Source organism: Corylus avellana, chromosome 8, assembly GCF_965113065.1.
Source record: "Corylus avellana chromosome 8, dhCorAvel1.hap1.2, whole genome shotgun sequence".
NCBI classification, from domain to species: domain Eukaryota; kingdom Viridiplantae; phylum Streptophyta; class Magnoliopsida; order Fagales; family Betulaceae; genus Corylus; species Corylus avellana.
This window is the reverse complement of record NC_142497.1, coordinates 23,432,524-23,452,829: the sequence shown is the minus strand read 5'-3', so window position 1 is coordinate 23,452,829 and position 20,306 is coordinate 23,432,524. Positions and strand designations below refer to the sequence as shown.

The 20,306-nt window shown below is 35.9% G+C and overlaps 2 protein-coding genes and 1 non-coding gene across 3 annotated transcripts; 1 reads left to right on the top strand and 2 right to left on the bottom strand.

Annotated features, from left to right (window-relative positions):
• Positions 1-68: 68 nt before the first annotated feature.
• NET4A (Kinase interacting (KIP1-like) family protein) lies at positions 69-5,328 on the top strand. Its single transcript, XM_059572979.2, has 4 exons — positions 69-245; positions 1,749-1,823; positions 2,323-2,434; positions 3,123-5,328. Exons 2-4 carry the CDS (start codon positions 1,791-1,793, stop codon positions 4,865-4,867), a joined length of 1,890 nt encoding a protein of 629 aa, XP_059428962.2. The 5' UTR covers positions 69-245; positions 1,749-1,790; the 3' UTR covers positions 4,868-5,328.
• A 131-nt stretch (positions 5,329-5,459) lies between these two features.
• On the bottom strand, positions 5,460-5,532 carry TRNAR-CCU (transfer RNA arginine (anticodon CCU)). The gene has a single exon. It is a non-coding gene; the product is annotated as a tRNA-Arg (tRNA).
• Positions 5,533-10,086: 4,554 nt separating this feature from the next.
• LOC132164326 (DEAD-box ATP-dependent RNA helicase 20) lies at positions 10,087-18,905 on the bottom strand. Its single transcript, XM_059574818.2, has 15 exons — positions 18,592-18,905; positions 17,982-18,074; positions 17,728-17,892; positions 17,484-17,579; positions 16,628-16,702; positions 16,133-16,294; positions 15,556-15,636; positions 14,960-15,058; positions 14,319-14,414; positions 13,443-13,574; positions 12,368-12,442; positions 11,801-11,890; positions 11,636-11,710; positions 10,767-11,022; positions 10,087-10,277 (listed from the first exon to the last, which is right to left on the bottom strand). The coding sequence occupies exons 1-14, from the start codon at positions 18,829-18,831 to the stop codon at positions 10,846-10,848; spliced, it is 1,656 nt and encodes a 551-aa protein (XP_059430801.2). The 5' UTR covers positions 18,832-18,905; the 3' UTR covers positions 10,087-10,277; positions 10,767-10,845.
• Between the last annotated feature and the right edge of the window lie 1,401 nt (positions 18,906-20,306).

Sequence of the window (20,306 nt, the reverse complement as noted above, 5' to 3'; positions counted from 1 at the left end):
AAATAAATAAATAAAGAGAGTTTTGACTTTGTTGAGCCGATGGGAGAAAGCCAGATTGAAAACCACGTGTTTCCCACCTCAGGCCTCTCCAGTCGTCAGTCTCCTACATTCTTCTACACACCTCTCTCTCTCTCTCTCTCTCTCTCTCTCTCGACCTTCTCTTATTAGATTTAGATCCATCACTCGGCCCTGCTCTGCTCTGCAACAATAACAGAAGCTCCTTCCCATGTTCAATCCCTTTCGCGGTAAATTAACCTTCTTCCTTCCTTCTTCTCTGAAATATATTTCATGTTTCTGCCAAATTGCCTTGCTTTCTTTCTTTTATCCCATCTTAATTCCCTTCTTCAAGTTTGCTGATTTTCTGTTCAACGTAGAGTTTGTATTATTTGCTGCTGTTTTTTGAATTAATTTTTCATTTCTGTCGCTACCAATCATGCTTTACTTCCTCCTCCGTTCTATTCCTATTGCTTTTCAAGAAAATCTAATCTTCTTCTTCTTCTTCTTCTCAAAATCCTTCTTTTCCGATAAACACTCAAAAAGTTCTTGGGCCGGCATTTGTAATATTTGTGATTTAATATGGTATTTTCCAAATTTTATATATATATATATATATATATATTTGTTTGCTTAATAGTTAATACTAGTATTAAATAAATAAATTGGCCTGCAATTTAATCAAAACGCGTGGGCATTAGCTGGCCGTCTCGTAACTCTCATTCGGACAGTTGTGTTGTGTGCGTTTGGTCTGAATTCCGAGGACTGCTTCGAAATCCTCGCGCTTTGGCTGCGTGTGAATCCCACGCTCCATCTAGAATATTGTGCCCGCCTTTTTATTATTTTTTTTCCTTCTTCTTAATATCGGTTATTCAAAGCATGCGGGAACCAACCACCAAACTATCAACCTGAGCTGTAGGCTGTACTCTGTAGCATTATTCCGTGTGTGTTGAATATGGGCCTTTGGGCCCCCATGACGCTGGTAGTTAACCCGAATAGATTTAACACAATATTCCAGTTACCCAGTAGGGCAGTACCATTTAAAACAACTTTAGTGATGGGATTTGATTTTTTTTAATTGCACAAAATGGGCCTGCGTGGCCTTTTTCAGTCCCTTTGATATTTTTATCACTTTTTTTTTTTCTTCCTAATGATCCCTTTATTATTTATTGTTACTATCATTGAAAACAGAATTATGAGTCTTTTTAGTATTACAATATGATAAAAAGTAGTAATCATAGATATATTAACAATTAGTGAAGTGAAATAATCTGTGTCTTATATTTGTACGGTAAATATATATAAGTCATAAAAGGATATTGATGATGTTTCTGTGTAAAGAGGAATCCAATTCACATTTTTCTCTTTGTTATCGTTCATATTGCAGGCATTCTCACTGTTACGTTATTCTAATTGTATAACGGTCTTAGAGCAGTCTACTAAATAGCACTGCTCTAAATAGGATTATGCAATAGCCTAATGACAATTCATCTACCACATCTAGTTAGTCCATCATTTAGTAGACAGTTTTTGTAAGTCCTTAATAAATATAGAATCTTCGAAAAATAGTATTAGGATTGTTCATTTTTTATTGGTAACTCTTTCCATTTTCCAGAATTATTATACCATTCATGACTCGGAAATGTTATTGATTTAATTAGTAATGCTATGAGTTGGACTTTTTATAAGTTTTAATTAATATAGCTTGGTGGTATGTAACATTTCTAAGCTGATTTCTTTCATATTCAATTCAGGTTAATTTACATCAGTAAGCCCAATTTTCACCAACTTAGCAAATGGCTAGTTCTTCCACAGTAACTGAATCTCTGGTAAACACCTTCCTCGCTTTGCAGTTTTATTTTTCTCCACTCTGGGATAACTGAAAATTTTGTGTTTCATTTAAACCAAGTCTGATTTAATCCTTGTGTCTTTGTGAAACTTTGAATAAGTTTATATATTTTGTAAGATATTTGAGGAATCCCTTTTTTTTTTTTTTTTTTTTTCTGCTTTTAGTTCTCTTCATCCTATCCTACCTAATTATGAGACTATCTCCAAAGCACAGTACTATTGGTTATCAAACGTCACAAAGTGCTTCATTATTATGCAATGACAATTTCCATGTAATATGTTGATCAAAATAAAGATGTTGAGTAGGAACAACATGCCATTAAGAAGGAATAATATCTGACGTGCATCTTGAAGGCAGCACCATGGGTTCGATGCACACCCCCCCCCCCCCCCCCCAAAAAAAAAGGATCTATTCAGTAGAATGTTTGAACTTGGCTGTTTCATGTGTCCAGCATAGTAATTGTTTGGTTTTTATTTCAGGTTCACTCCCATAAGCAAATGAAGAGAACAGAATCAAGAAAGTCTCATTCATGGTGGTGGGATAGTTATGTTAGTCCAAAAAACTCCAAGTGGCTTGCAGAGAATCTTGAGGGTGAGCACTGTAGTTGCATTAGTCTTTTTGGTTTAATCCTCCACTCTTCTTTATGAATAACTGCCACATGTTAAAAAGGATAGCAATAGCTATTTTGGGTCATAATTTTTTAGGTACATAGCTTATTAGAGAAAAGACAAAAATATCGTTAACTCAATTTGATATCAATGACCAAGTCATAACATTATATTTAGGACTAGGTCTATTGGTTATCCTATTTTTATGGTATTCACCCAAATAAAATGTACATGGGTTCTTATCTGGTAACTTTTTACTATATTTGCCTGATGCTATTTTGTTCCCATTTTTTATGCTGTTTTGTTCCCATTTTCACCATTTATTCCTTGTCTGCATGAACACAAACTAAAGATCTTGTTGAGAAACTTCTTTTGTTCCGTTTGAACACATTTATTGTTTCAAATGTGGGGACCGAGCTTCATTTATATCAGCATAAATACTTAGTTTTACGTTCTAGGAAGAACTAGTTCAAAATGGGTAAGGTGCATAATGGTCGGACACTATTAGACTCTTCTTTTCTCCTTAACCTACTGATGTAGGTATTCCTCAATTCCATCTGCCTTAGGTTTTCGAACCAGGCATCATATGAATCACCAAAAGTGTTAAAAGATGTAATTGTTTTATACCAAAATGCCGAAAAAGAAGATAACAAAACGATCCTTGACCTCAGAGATGGACCAGAGCATCAAGCGCATGTTGAAGCTTATTGAAGAGGATGGAGATTCATTTGCCAAAAAGGCTGAGATGTATTATCAAAAGAGGCCTGAATTGGTCTCTCATGTTGAGAAGTTTTACCGTATGTACCGGTCACTGGCTGAGCGTTACGATCATGTGACAGGAGAATTACGGAAGAATGTTCCCTCAGAGCTCCAATCCCCAGGCTCAGGCATTTCTGACCTTGGATTGGAACTGCCCTTTACTCCTGATCTTAGGTTGAGTCGTCGTAAATCTAGCAGCCGAGCTGCTGGTTTTGATGTCTTCCTTGGCTCTGGTGGAAACAGCTCTGATATTTACCAGAAAGAGGGAGATGAATCATCCACATTAACGGATTCTGAGCCAGAGTCTGATGATTCTTCAGTCAACAATTACTCAGTTCTATTAGGGAACGGTGGTGATCAAGGACTGAACAGGAAGATGATTGACTTGGAGATTGAGCTCCGTGAAGTGAAAGAGAAGCTCCAGATGCAACAGGAGGAGAATTCAGATGGTTCATTGAAAGGAGCGAAAAATGAAATTCCTGAAGATCTCCTTTCTAGAATTGCACGATATGAACAAGAGCTGAGGATTGCAAATGAAAAGATTTTCCTTTCAGAAGAAGAGATCACTAGGCTTAAGATTGAGATCCAAAGATATAAGGCGTCGGAATTTGGTAATGATTTCCAGTATGAGCTGGGATCATCAACACAGGAAGATGTCAAGACACGAGAGGCTGAGCTGGACTTGGAGATAAATCAGGCATTGGAGGTTCAAGAAAGGGTTGGGGAGTCAGAAGCAGAAGTTCTAGACTGGGATGGCAAGATTAAAGCACTGGTGGAAGAGCTGAAAATCAACAAAGAAAAGTTTCAGGACTCGGAGAAAGAAATTGCTTGTTTGAAGCATGAACTTGAGAACAGTAAATCTGAAATCGCCAGCCGTTCGCAGGCTCAGCTTGAACTGGCTCATAAAGAAATTGCTACTTGGAAAACAAAACTCAACACAGAGAAAAGAGAGGTCTCTAAGCTGCAGGAAAGAATTGCAAGGTTGAAAGCTAGTTTATCACACCGGGATCACGAGGTCAGGGATTTGAAAATAGAAGTATCGGATGCTGAGCAGAAGATATTTCCTGAAAAAGCACAGTTAAAGTCCGAAATGTCTAAATTGTTGCAGGGACGGACTCGTCTGGAGGAGCAGCTCAGAGAATGGGAATGTCGTGCTCGTTTGCTGGAGGAGGAGATCAGAAAGGTCAAGGCTGAAAAGACAGATATAGAGGAGAGACTTACTGGTGAAATTGAGCACTTGAAGGCAGACATTGTTGATAGTGGTGATCGTATAGAAAACTTGAATAAAAGTCTTGATGCTTTAAAAGTAGATAGAGATGAACTCAATGCAAAAGTTCTCACACTCACAGCAGAGGTCAGTCATAGGGATGATCAGATTGACCAAATGGATAAGCATCTGCAGCAATTAGACGTCGAACATGCAGAGCTGATCACTGGAACGGACGGTGCACGTAAATTGGTGGAGGAGCTGAGATCAAGTGCCAAAGAACTGGAGGAGGAAGTTGAGAGACAAAGAGTTGTCATCTTGGAAGGAGCAGAAGAGAAACGAGAGGCTATAAGGCAGCTGTGTTTTTCTCTTGAGCATTATAGGAATGGGTATCATATGCTTCGACAAGCTTTCATAGAGCACAAGCGACTTCCAGTTTTGGCATCGTAAGTTAAATATGTAATGTGTTATGAATGCTACAACGATACTACAGTTTTTATTACAAATTGGCGGGGTAGTTCATAATTTGTGAAATGATTATGAACTATCACATCAATTTGTAAGAAGGTTGTACCCGAGCATATTCGAGTGAGTGTTGTATATATCCGCTTTGGTTTCTTTTGGCACTTGCCTAATTTTTCTGGGTTTGGAAGTACCCAGGTCTTATGATGGACCATGATCTCATGGTTCTAATAGTTCTTCAGTTTATGTGCTATACATGTAATGCAGGAGTAACCCATTTTTTGGGACAATTCGAGTGGCTGAAAATTCCACTGGCGGATGTGGAGTTTGGTTTGAATTCCAGTTTTGTTCTGAATTACTCGAGGTTGAGTTATGATGTCTTTCGATTTGTAAACGTTTTCTACCTCTTTATTAAGATATATATAATATAAAATATTCCATTGTAACCAGCTCTCTCTCTCTCTCTCTCTCTCTCTCTTTGTTTTTGGTTGTATAAAGGAACATCAATTTTATGATCCAGCGGTCAGATGACAAAAGGTTTAAAACAATGTTATTTTGAAGCGTTACAAATCATGTGATGCGCGCCAGGTAGGGGTCGAACCTACGACTTTCTGCTTAGGAAACAGACGCTCTATCCACTGAGCTACAGGCGCTTCTGTTTTTGAAAACCTACAACACTTTACAAATTGAAAGCTTCACAAGAAAGGGTATCAAGTATAAATAGCAAGGGGAGATTCTAGTTCTTGAAAGTGTATCCGTCCGATCTAGGAGGGGTATCTTTAACAGTTGCCCCTAAAAGAAGCCAGACCAACTGCTAGGGAGGCAACATGTGCTTCATCTACATTCCCACCTACCAAAGCATGCTTCTTAACGTGTGTTATTTGTTAGCTAACGTGTTTTGCCAACGAGTGAGTATGTAAATACTTTTACTCCTGTCCAATTGTCTCATTGGGTTGATGTAACATATTCATCAATCCTTTGGGATTTTTTTTATTTTTTTTTTTATAATTTTTTAATAGAGGTTAATCCAAGGGGTTAATGGACATTGCCACATCAATTCATAAGATAAGAATGAAATAGATATTGAATATGTAGAGCATTACTCTTTGCAAACATAATGTGCTTAAAAAAATATATGCAACATCAATAATTTGATTCACATATAGTAATGACAAGGTAGGATAACCATAATATTATAACATGAGCAATGCCACACTTACTCCAACTTCTCAACACTTACTTTTTTACACCTATAGGTGGCTAAAGCCACCATTGGACATGAAATAAATCTTTATTGAATTTTAATCTAATAGTGGTTTTAAAAATACCTATTAGTATGGAAAAATAAGTGTAGAAAAGTGAAAATATAGCATTACTCTTAAAACATTGTCAAACCATAAGTAACTAATTTGAAACAACCAATATTTCAAGGATGAAATTGAAATCTACGTATAATAAACAACCATAATCATACTTTTTGACCAAATTTTAATTTCATTTGGATCTTTTGAGCTGGGACAGCAAAGAGGCTCACTAATGAGTGACAATTCAACCCTTATTCAAAAGAAGAATGCTACTCTTCACACCCATTTTACACCGGCTGACTTAACCTGTTTTAAGTGACATTTCTATTGTTTTCTTTAAGTGGTTGACATGAAAAATCTCTTAAAATATGTTAGTGTGAAGAGTAACATTACGCAATTCAAATACATAGCTTCAACAGCTTAGGAAATAAATGAAGACCTCCATGATATCAACGCTGAAAGATAATGCTCATCTTATACATGTCCTTCAAAAAAAAGTTCATAGTAATATGCAAAAGAAAAGTTCAATTAGCATGTTATTGTCACTGCAGGCCCCCAAAGGGAGCTACAAACAAGCTGTAGAAACAAAGCATTATTCATACGGAATCTACTCCGTTTGCTCACTTAACCGTGAAGAATGATCATCCAATGTTCAGGTAGGATCCTGCGTCAGTATCAGGAACCTTCAACCACAGGTTTTTCTAAAAATGTCTTCTTCAACCAGTCGAATGGCTGTTACATTTTGAAAAACAAATTATAAGAAATTAACAAAAAAATGCCTCAAAAAAGAAGTACAATATAAACGAATTAGAGCACAAACTTTTAAATGATTTTATGCATATATGAATCAAGAGAGGAAAATAAGATAAACTACTTGATACCGAATTCACTAAAGGAATAGAAGAGGATTAAAACGATAATCATTAAAAGCTTCAAGAACAAGAACTAGAGTACTGATACATGGATTAAAAAGTAGAGTAATTATGGCTATGTTTGTTAATGCATTTTGGGGGTGCTTTTTTTGTGTTGGCTTTGAAAAAGTGTTATGGTCTGTCGTAAAGGTGAAACTGTTTATGTATTTTTAAGAGTGTTTTATGTTTAGGTTGTTTGTTAATGTTTTTGTTTTAAGAAGAGACAATAGAAGGTAGGCAACAAAAGTTTTAACAGAGAGAGCCCATATTTCTTTCCCACTTATGGATAAATTTTCTCAATCCAGCCAAATCAATGAGTAAAACTTAATTGATGCAAGATTGCTGATTCTAACTGTTAGCTGACTCGAAGCTGCCCAAAAGCACTTCCAAATTTTTATTGTAAGTTATGTATATAATATAATTTAAATATAGAAAATCACATGGATAATATTATATGCTGTGAGATACAAGGAACCATGGTCCAACACGAGATTTAGAAGTAGGAAACCCTGGTGTGAAAGTGTCAATATAACCAGGATCACTAGATCATGAAAACTAATCCTCACCAAGATTTTGGAAGAGGGAAAAAATGTTTATTCCTTATTAGGTAACAATTAATCGATTATCTACAGCCAGCAGTGGGGTCTGAAATAATATGTTCGAGTCTAAAATAGACGATCCCACAACACCATATATTTTGGAAGATAAACAACAAAAATTCTATGACTAGGAAAAGCAAAATCTAAATTAAGGGGAAAAAGTACTCAATAGCAGTCAAACATATGTCAGCTGGTGCCTCTTTTCATCCATTTTCTAGTATCCTTCCAGCCAAATAAATGAAAATAAAACTATAGCAGAATTAAAAATCCACTATAAACCGAAACAGAGGGAAAACGAAGATAAGGAAATAACCCATCTTTCTTTAACACCACTTGTGCTCTTGTAAACGTGCTAAAAAAAGGAGCTTTTTTTAACAATATTCTAGACGTGCCATCCAAACAGCACTTTAGCCAATTAAGTGCAATCCAAAATAAGGCTGCAAGAATCTTTTAGCCACACAAAAACATGCACACACATACATACAAAATGTTTAAGATTCTAATGATAGCAACCCTAGTTGGAATGGCAGCAAATTTCTAAACAAAAAAGTGCAGAAATAAATGATACTGTCATGGAAGCGCCATTGAAAAACATCAGTCCTATTCTTATGGCATCACTATCTAAAGCTTCTGTTAATATTACCATTTATTGAATTAATTCATCGGATAATGAAGTCCGATAAATATGGCCTCAAAATGAAAAGCGCTTGCCCTAAAATTTTGTTACATCTGAGCTTTGAACATCATTCATCCAAATATATACTTGATTTACATTGTAAAACCTAATACGTGATCGATTAGAATAAAAGTATTCACATATTCTTTATAAAATGGCGTTTGTAAGGCTGTCATCCAGAAAATCAACGTTTAAAAACATAGAAACAAGAGTCAAATCTAAAAAAGGAGTAATGTTCGTTGTTGATTCGATTCAAGATCAATATCGCATGCGATTACATACAAATCTGAGATGTAATTAATTACGCGCAATCTTAAAATAATAGGATCGGCAAATATTCAATTGATTTATGCGAAGAGAACATCAAGATATTTGGAATAATTTCTGTTTGGCTTCCGAGAAAAAAAATCAGGGAAAAGAAAAGAAAAGGCTTAGAAATGTAAAAATTGAACCTGGATGAGCCAAAGAGCAGTGGTGCCGGCGGCGACACCCCACAAAGCAGCGGACTGGATGTCTGTGGGTTGGAGTTGGAGCCGACGCCTCGGCCGCAGAAACTTCGATGCAATTCCAGCAGCAGAAGACATTCTTTCTTAATTATCGCAGTCAAACACCCAAAACTGAAGCCCCTATTTCTATTCTATGAGCCTTTGCTAGATGCAACTCCTAACCTGACTTTTTGTGTCGAAAATGTTCGCTTTACAAAATATAAAAAGTGACGATAAGTCCGGATCTTTTGTTGGCACGAAAAGTCGAAATGAGGTGCCCTCGCAAACGCATAATTATTTTACTTTTGTGACAATTTTAATTAATTATTATTTTTTTTTTAACAATAAATAATTTAAAAATTAATTAAGACTCTCACATCAATGAAGCGAAGATTATTAGTTCAAATTTTCCTCCACCCTCTTGTACAGACATATAACCCAAAAAAAAAAAACATTGGTATATAGCATAACTTTACATATTCCTTTGTAAATACTTCGGACAATTCCTATATGCCTATGGGTTCACTTTGACCCAATGTATGTTTTCTTTTGTTCTACCAAAAAAGCAAATCACTAGATACAATTTTGTAAATTCATGTCAATTTGTCTTTTTCTGCTTTTTTTTTTTTTTTTGGTTGGCTTTCCTGATCTTCTACCCATTTTAAAAAGTCTTCGATTAAGAGTTCCTGCAAATATACAATTCAAAGACGTGTTATATTTGATAGTCTATTTGACCTAAAAAAGTAGTTTCAAACCAATAAAAAAATAAATCACTTTTTACTCTTGGCAAGAGCAAGTGTATTTCTTTCCCAAAAAAAAAAAGAGCAACTGTATTTAAAATCACTCGTTTATAAATTTATCAAACATTTATTTTCATTTTTTAAAATACCAATTTCATTAATTACATTTTATAATTTTTTTTTTTTTCAAGCCACACGTTTTAAAAGTTTAAAACTACTAAATCAAAGGGTTGTAACTGTTTCCTTATGTACAGTCACATCTTGACTCTATCCCAACCTCTTCCTCTTAAAAAGCTTAAAAAGCAAACTCCTACGCAGCGTAACTCACCCTTTTTTAGCCTTTCAACCGATAAAAAATGGGCTGAACAGATTTTTGTTCGTCTCTTGTACTCAGCTTGTTAGTTTCCCGAGTAGGCGTTAAGGCTAAATATTATAGCGTAGGGATTGCCATTTCATATGGCGTATTCCAGATATGCAATTAACGATAGCAGCTATCCAAAACAATATTTCGATTAAAACAAACAATCTTTCAAGAAAAATTGACTCTCGATATATACAAATGTGCGCAACCTATAAGCAAACCCTAAAAGTTCCAAGGCATCAAGCAATGTGTCCTTCCTTGCGAACAACATTCATAATTACCACAGGTTGCACTTCAAGCCCCCAAGTATGAAGCAACGAACCTGTAGATGCATAAAAGCATTTCATTAGTCTGATGCACAAAACAAGTGTTGCACAGATGCCACATGCAACAGCCACACTGAAAGGAGAAAGAGAAAGGGAGAGCATTCACATCCGGTTTGGCAAAGCCAGAATGCAAAATGGAAGTAAATACAATGTTCTCTCCTCTTTACACAAGAAGCGCCTCACCACCACTAACTGGACTTTTAAAAATATGACTGATGAGAAGAGAAGGAATTTTGAAAATATGAATAAGGAAATCATTGAAAAATAATATTTAAATAAAATAACAAAAGTTGATTAAAAAATTGGTAGTTAAAATAAAATAAAATAAAAATATATGATTTTTTTTTTTATAACTAAAATACAGAGGAAATTTGCTGAACCGAGTGTCAATGCTCTCACAAATCTCACTTCACAGACAGATCATTGCAATACGTAGAAGTTACAGAAAAACCAACTTTTACACAGATGCACATGCAACTTCTTACCAATTTAAGAATCTTGGAGCCCGAAGCATTGTATCATCAATCATCTTTTGAAAGAGGCATTAAAGGTGGGAGGGCTGCATCAATCATCCCAAGCACTATCTGCAGCGCCCGCTCCTTTAGTGTCTGAGGCTGCAATCATGAACTTATACTTATCCTCCATGGTTATTGCAGTGGATCCGTTCACAGAGAGTTTGGACACAGAAGTTCTTGCTTCTTTCAGTGCAGCGGCTGCTTCTCTCTCCTTTCTTCTTGCAACCTATAAGTTAACAGCAGCAACCACCAAGCTTTACCAAAACATGAAAGACCTTTTTATTTCGGGTAAAATATCTAAAACTCCTGAGTTGAATCAAATTTACACAAACCACTCTCTATTTTTCCATAAATTACTTAGACCTCTCCTGTCTTTCACAACTGGCATACACTTAAGTCCAATCCATGACTGATACAATCGGAAATTGTTAATGGCACTTTTAAACTCATGTAAAATGCATGAAATACACTTATTTTGATAAGTATAAGATTCTGATAAACCTTTTCTCAACCCTAAAACTCTCCAACCCATACCCAGATACCCTCTATTCCCCATGCCCATATTATACTTCACTTTTTTTTTCTCTCTCTATTGCTCAAAATGAAGCATAATTCTAAATAATTAGTTAACACTGATGAGGGAAAAATCATCAATTTACATTTCCTGTTGACAGAATCCTATAACACGGACTAAAGGGTAATTTAACAAAACAAAACGGAGGCTCACACATTTTTTTGCCTAAACCTTTTTTCTTCAATTCTTTGAGAAGGAAGGGAGGGAAAGAGAGTGGGGTGGGGTGCTGTCAAGCAAAACCAATGACATATTATACTATATCTACCTTTCCAGTCGCATAAGCCATAGGGTTCCCAGATTCAACATCCGCAATTGCTTTCTTTATCTGGGCCACAAGTAACTACAAAATGCAATAATGCCAATCAAGAATATCAGTCACATCTAAGTAAGCATAAAGGGAAGTAAAAACAAAAGGTGGAGTAGAAATTACCATATCATGATCAGTGTAGAATGAAGTAGCTTGGCCCATTGATCCTGCACGCCCCGTCCTTCCAATCCGGTGCACATAATCTTCCATTGTCTATAATTGAGGCAGCCATAACTGAAGCTTCAGGTTTGCTATTTCACAAGGAAATTAATGACTGAAAAAGACCAGGCTAACGAGATGCTAAAATATCAGTAGCAGAAAGACTTCCTGACCATGAGTTGAGATTCAAACCGCATGGTACTTTTGTACTCAAGGAGATCACTACTGATGACAATGTGAATTGCTAGAATTGCAACCCACAAGCTGAGGAGAATTCCCAGATTTTCAGAAATAGAAATGCTATGCAAACTCCAACTCCCACACTCCCTGACGTAGCTTTTAAAATCACTATTGAATCAAAATCTAATGGTGATCCATCCTAAATCTAACAATGATTTTAAAAGCTACGTCAGGGAGTGTGAGAGTGGGAGTATATGCAGCATTACTCTTTCAAATAACCTTCCAAGGTATGTTTGTGGAATTAAGATGAAACTCAGTGGTCAAGAAGCTTTCATTTGCAGCCATAAGTACCTTTGGGAGATCCAGGTTTATAACATGAGCAACTCCTGTGACATCCAAACCACGAGATGCAACATCAGTGGCAACCTGCAGACAAACATCTCACTAAGATATTCACATAAGAGAATGACTTTAAGACGCTTCTAAATCTATTCAAGTAGAATGAGAGACATAGAAAATCTGAAAGGAAGAAGATAACGAAGAAATGTGTGGTACAAAGTCTACTCATCTGCTTCACAAATGATAGGCAACATCCTCCAAAAGTTACCAACAAAAAATCCAGAATTCTTCACTGTATGCTATTTTACATCATGCTAATATCACACCTAATGAAGCCAAATTCTATATCAATAAACACTAAATGGTCAGTCTCTTCTAAGAAGAAATTATACCGGAAAAATATTTTCTTTTGTTTTGCTTTGGGTAAGTAAAGCTATTATTAAAAGGATGCTAAGGGGGGCACCACTTGGTCAAAAGGATTGCACAAGAGCGAAGGACATAATTCAATTATTCTAACTCATTAAAATTACTTGTTAAGAAATAGTGAATTATCAAAATTCGCTTAAACATCATGAGTACATAAATGCATACAAAGGAAACTTAATGGCTCAATCATACTTTGCATAGCATACAAAGATGTAAATATATTATAATGAGTAAGCATAGTTCAGAAAATGACAGCCACCTCATAACATACTACGAGAACATTAAAACCATGTTGTTTCAGAATATCTTAAAACTAATCCCACACCACTAATCGTGGCGATGGAATTTATGTCCTTTAACAGTTCCAATTTGTGATAATATATGTCATACAATTATGATTTAAAACCATGGCAATTCAAGGTATCTTAAAACAGAATGAGCCATAAAATCCCACGGGATATCAAATTCTCCCTAAAGTTTCCCAGCAATGTATATTGAACCATGGCAGTTCAAGATATCTTAAAACAGAATGAGCCATAAAAATCCCACGGGACATCAAATTCACCCTAAAGTTTTCCAGTAATGTATATTGAACCAACGAATGTTTCAAACTAGTTGGGCTTTCCAGCAAATGTTTTCTTGGCAATGCAGTTTAAATTACCAAAATTTTAGTAGAGCCATTCCTAAAATCATGTAGAGCAGCCTCTCTTTCACTCTGACTACGGCCACCATGAAGAGCAACTGCATGTAAACCTTGTGCTACCAAAGCTTCAACGACTTCATCGCACCTTGTCTACATGCAAAACGAAATTTCAATATTAAAACTTCTTGCTAAAACCTTCCAAAAAAAAAGTAAATAAATTACGCAATGACATGACAGACACGATCTTTCGAAGAACTACCAAAGGTGACTGGACTTTATTTCAGAGAGGGAGAGAGAGAGAGAGAGAGAGAGAGAGAGAGAGAGATTTACATTATGAGATTTTATTTAAAAAGGAAATGAGCGCCAAGGTAAAAAAAAATTTAAGTAAAAATGAGGTCGCAACATATTTACAAACTACAGTATTTTGTTTGAAGAGCAAATCAGATATCCTGCCAGCTTTTTCATGATCAGTAACAGCAAGAAATTCAGAATATCCATATGCAAACTCAAATTTCAAAATATTTATCCTTCTAGTTTGAAGAGGATTTGGATGAGGAATTTCAAAATTTTAAATTTGAACTGTTTCAAATTATTCAGTACATGAAAGCAATATACAAGCTCAACATAGTAGATATGAAGATTCAACTAGGTTATTTTCAGAAGTGTACAACCAAAAGTTGGATGCACATGCATGGTTGAGCATAGCATCAGCAACAAGTAAACATGTCTGCATCAACTCCACATGTCCATAGGGTTAGATACTACTACTAGTGCAGGAAAAATGCAAACAGAATATATATATATATATATATATATATATATATATTAAGCAACATATTGTAACTTAAACGACGACAATAAAGACTTAATAAAGTTAAAAAAAACAGTGCATACCTTCCTTTCCACAAACACAATAGTTAAACGAAAGGGATGACCAGATCTTTCAGCTTGTGATGCTTCCTCTACAAGCAAAGCTAGAAGCCCATCAATCTACAACACATTCAATTCTGTCACTATATTATGTCATGTCAAAACTCTACCTATAAAATATCAGACATTTGAAAGCAAAGACATAAATAAAATCATGCAGAACAGAATCGTTCCACAAAACACCCACCACATCTCTCCACAGTCCACACCATCAAACCCAGCAATGAAATTGTAAGAAATATTTAATCCTTATGAGAAATGCCACACACACTCCCTCTTTCGTACTCCTAAATGCATACTCCATAACGTTCTAGTAAAATTACCATTAGATTTTGAATGAATCACTATTAGATTTTGAATCTAATAGTAATTTTTACTGCCACATTAAGGAGTGTGCATTTGGAAGTGTAGGAGTGAAGGAGTGAGAGTGTATGTAGCATTTCTCCCCCGCCCCCCCCCCCCCCCCCAAAAAAAAGAGACCCCTCATTGACCCAAACAATAAAAATGGAACAATTCTGTCTAGATGAATCAACGAACATTAAGCCAGATTTGAAAATATGGCATGAAAAAGATATATTTTGGCTTGACCGTCCATCTAAGCATACCTTCTCACTGGCAGAAACCTTGTTCAAGATTTGAGATACATTTGCTGTTGGGCTACTCACTTTTCCAACCTTCACTTGAACAGGGTTAGTTAAGTACTCCTGTCATTGGATAAAATAAGGGTTTATTGTACAAAAGTTCTTAATGACGACAAAAAACTAAGCCAAGGAAATACAGAAGAAAATATTGTTGTCAAAGTAAGTTAGTTAAAATTGGATCGTATAATATGGAAAAAAAAAAACAAAAAAACAAAAACAAAAACAAAAAAACAAACAAACAAACAAACAAACTCAATAGAGTCATTTCAACGTGCCCATTCTAGTTATGTGTGTGTGTATGCACGCGCGCAAAAAGTAGTAAAGTACACATATTCAAGGCCTGAATCTGTTGATACTCACTCTAGTGCTAGAAATATTTACAAATTGAAGATACATACACTCAGAAACCAAGTGTTGGTCGCTGATCCTACTCACAAGAGACACATGGTATAATCATGCTAGATTTTATATATACTTTAATAGAATATTACCACTTTGCCCTCCTTACATAACTTGTAAAATGCTTGTAATAATATTAGAAGATTAGTAGGAGATCTAACCTGTGCTAATGTTTCAATCTCCAAAGGCATGGTTGCACTAAACAGCAAAGTCTGATGCTTTTCTGGAAGGTTCCGCATCACCTGAAACAGTATCAATATGGAGTAAAATGCCTTCTTCTGAAGAGTAGATGAACCATACATGTACAATGGAATGGCATGTGGCCAGGAAACTCAAGGTTACCCATTTATTGATTTTTCATTAACATCACTTCACACATGATATAATGACAAAAAGTTAGGCTTATCAAGCAACACTATGACCCACAGTAGTTGAAAAATTCTTTCTATTTGATAAAAATGCATTATGATCTAAACATTTAGAAGAAAATGGACATAAAACATTAATCCCAGGATCTGAAACCTAAAATCTGTGATAAGATTTGAAGAATGTCTATCTTCATAATATGATTCAAATCGATTAAGAAGTTTATGTCTTGGTTTTCTCTGCTTGCAATCTTTAAAGTAGTTTCAATTCTGCATAGTCGGCTGGCAAAGGTCAAGTATAAACAAACAAATATATATAATTTTTTGGATAAAAAATGAGGGTCTCCAGGAAATGAATTGAGACAACATGTACCTCTCTTATCTGTGGTTCAAACCCCATGTCAAGCATTCTATCAGCTTCATCCAAAACAACAAATGAAATTCTAGAGAGGGAAGTGTTCCCTTGCTGTAAATGATCAATAAACCTTCCAGGCGTAGCAACCACCACATCCACTCCCGCCTTCAGCTCAGACCTCTGTTCCACAAAAAAAGCAAACCAAACAAAAATCAAAGTAAGCCACATGCAACCAGTACTTTCCCATAATCAAACAGGATAAGAAAATAAATGGAATATTCCAACGTTTATGTGATAACTACATTCTATCATTGACCAAAGGGAAGGCACCAAGGAGAAACAAATGGTTGGCAAACCAAAAAGCACGAAAAGTTCTGATTTGTTCTTCTCAACCACAACCAGAACCAGAAAATTTTGAGAGCAATAAGACAGGAAAAAGACAATTTCCAGTCCCTCACTAATCCCTGGAATTTGAAGAGTAGAAAGCAAAATTATCTTGCCAAAATTAGTTACCTGCTCCGCAATGTTTGTTCCACCCACAACTATTGCAGTTTTGAATGACTCAAGAGATCTACTAAATGCTTTAACCTGTAAAGAACTAGAGATATCAAAAGGATGCTCAACTTGATGGATCATATAAACAAACACAAAATACAAAAACTTCTGATATCAAATGAGAAATCTCAAAAGTAGCACTCATGATGTATAGGAAAAGACCATACAATACTTGAAGCTAGATATTATAGATCTTAGTATATGGTACAAATGGTTCATGTCCTCAAAACCCAAAGGGACTAGAAGGTTTGCTCAAAACCAAAAACCAAAGCAAGTTATAAGTACAGTAAGTTATATAGGCTAAAAAAATATTAGTAACAATACATGAATCATTGAGGAAGTTTTTACTGGAAAAATAGTATCTACTACCCTCCAGAGTTCCTTTTGCAGATTAGATTATTCAGAAAATGCCACAGAAATTTCCCGATAATCCTCAAATTTCTGGGGTTTATTTAAGCACATGAAAAAAATGAAGAACCAAATGTACCTAACTAAAAAAGACAGTAGAGGAATTTCCATGGACGATTTATAAGAAAAACAGAGATGACAATTTTCCCAGAGAGTAATGATATACACCACACTTTTATCTCACTTTGCTAATATGACACTGCCAGTCAGACCTTAGATTTATTTGTTTTCCCTTTTCTTTTTAGCAAAGGCTAATCCAACGGTTGCTTGGCAATGCCACATCAGCAAACGGGGGTAAAAGTGGAATAAAAGTGTAGTGCATAGCATTTCTCTTGCTAAAAAGAAAAAGAGTTAAAAAAATTTGTCCGGATAATTAATCTTCTATAGCAGAACACAGTCATCTCACCTCTTTTTCTATTTGTTGGGCAAGCTCCCTAGTAGGAGCCAGAACCAATGCCAAAGGTCCATCACCACGGCGAACAGGAGGTTGAGCCAAACAATGCTGCATTCAAAAGGGAAAAAAAATTTGAAGAGCAAGACAACACAAAGAAAACAACCATTTAGCAGGCTAAATATTCAACCTGTGACCAAGAAATAAATAAAGGAAATATTATGTTCATATAAGCATATCAAATATTATGAACTACGACCTCTATCATCGGAATAGCAAATGCAGCCGTTTTGCCACTTCCCGTTTCGGCACAACCCAACATATCCCTTCCACTGAGGGCCACAGGCATGGCCTGAGCCTGAATAGAAGTAGGCGTAGTGTATTCATGAAATGCTATATCCTTCATGATACTTGTATGCAAGCACTGAAAATACACAAATACATAGTTTCTTAAATCCTTATGTAATAACTAACTAGCCCAATTCAAACGAGATGTAAAATACAAAAGATTACCATATCCGTGAAAGACTCAACAGGAGCAGGAGCAAGAGGGGAGTCCAGAGTGACAGTGACATCGACATTGAGCCGCAACCGGACATCTTCAATCTGTATATGTAACAACAGTTTCAGCAAAATCAACTTTGACACGTGTGAATACTTGAAACACAAAAAGTTAGACACAAGTATCAGCATATCACAAACAATTTCACGTTTAGAACTCGAAGAAATTGAAGTACACATATGAACAAAAATAAATCAGTTAAATTAGAAGAAATGTCAAACAAGTGTATCGACTCCATTTCGAAGCCATTATTCAAAATATCACTCAAAGAAGATAATACATAATTCTTTTTTTTTTTAATTAAAAAAACATACTATTACACAATTTAGAAATGAATCATCGTCAGTAAAGTACATTTCAAACAAATAAAATGCCAAAATAATTGCAAGCAAAAAAAAAATTGAATGAATGAACTCAAAGCTGAAAAATCAACAGAGAATCGAAACGTTTAAGTTAGAATATCAGCTGAGAAGCAACAATTCACCAAAAAAAAAAAACCTACAAATGCAGCGCCGGAAGTTCAATGAAGTAGGAGAAAATGAAGAAGGCAGAAGGGGGAACCTGCTCGGGATTCATGCGTAGAACGCGTTCGGAGGGCTTCCACAGAGGGAAAACGGCTTCGGGCACGGCGAGACGGAGAGAGCTGGAGCTCCGGCGAGAGGCATTGGAAAAGCTTGAGGAATTGGAGAGCTTGGTGCGGTCAGTGTCTAGGTTTAGAGATGAGGTTCTGGTGGTGGTGGTGGTGGTGGTGGCGGTGGCGGCTGAGGCTGAGTTCCTGAGGTGCGGAGGCACATACGACATCGTCTTGCTCTCTTTGCTAGTACGGAAGCGTTCTCTAGAGATAGAGGACCGAGTGTGTGTCAACGAGAGGTTCCTGCTTCTGTTCGTTTTAGCGACTCAACAGAGAGTAGAGACTCACTTGCGCACTGGGGTGGACCACGGGTTTCTTTTGGGCTTTACAGGCTTCAGCTGAACTTCCGGTATTTATGGCCCAAATGCTTGAGGATTTGCCGACGCTGTTATAAGTCCGTTTAGCTCTTCCTGACATAACAGGCCCATGATGGTATAAGAATTTTGCTTCAACGTGTTTTCTTTTGCTAAATAAATTTTTCTTAGCATATTGTTTGTGCTCTTTAAACACCGCCACTGAATTTGCTTTAAATAATTGTTATTAAAATGAAGAACACAATTCGTTGCTAATTCTTCCCCTTCACTTCATGTTTTTTCATTGCACATAATGATTGTTAAATCAACGGCTAATAAAAAATAGTTTATTTAATTAATATTTTAAAACTTTCATTCATGTGTCATCATTAATAAATGAAGCTTAATACGCGAATTAATTAATTAAAATATTTAACATGTCCACACAAGAGAAGAAGAAAATGGGATTCGAGCTAATGACTTTCGTTTTATGAGGCGTGGTCCACAACTGATTGAGCTATCCCTTGAGGACAACAATATTCAAACTCAAAACATTTACTTTGATATGTTGGGGAGAAAATCACCCCTAGTGGGCCTCATTATTTTTATGCTTATTTACAATATGCTATTATTCACTCTTTAGGTAACATGTATCCACTTTTGTTGGATCTTTTAATAAAATGAGGAAAGATGAAAGAGGTGGGGTCTTCTTTGGATTGATTTTCTCCTCACACACGCCCCTCTCTCTTTCTCTCACACACACCTCTTTCTTTGTTGACCCCGCTTTCTCTTATTTCTCGCATACTACCCCTTGAGAACGACAATATTCAAACTCAAAACATTTACTTTGATATCTTGGGGAGAAAATCACCCCTAATGGGCTTCGTTATTTTTATGCTTATTTACAATATACTATTATCCACTCATTAGGTAACATGTGTCCACTTTTGTTGGATCTTTTAATAAAAGGAAGAAAGATGAAAGAGGTGGGGTCTTCTTTGGATTGATTTTCTCCTCACACGAGCCCCTCTCTCTTTCTCTCACACACACCTCTTTCTTTGTCGACCTCGCTTTCTCTTATTTTTCGCATACCTCACTTAATACACACGGGTTCATGGATAACTATAGGCAAATTTTTATTATATTTTTTATCCACAAATAAAGATATTAACTTAAGCATCAAATAGTTTTTTGCCCCACTTTGTTTTGTTTTGCATAAACTTCATTGCCGTATATGGGGTTCTTCACATCTTAGCCTTCAAGAAAATTATTAGATAGCAAATTCCTCGACTAGAAAACCCACCAATAGATATAATGTTAAATTACTACTTACCTCAAAAGTTTGATCTAAT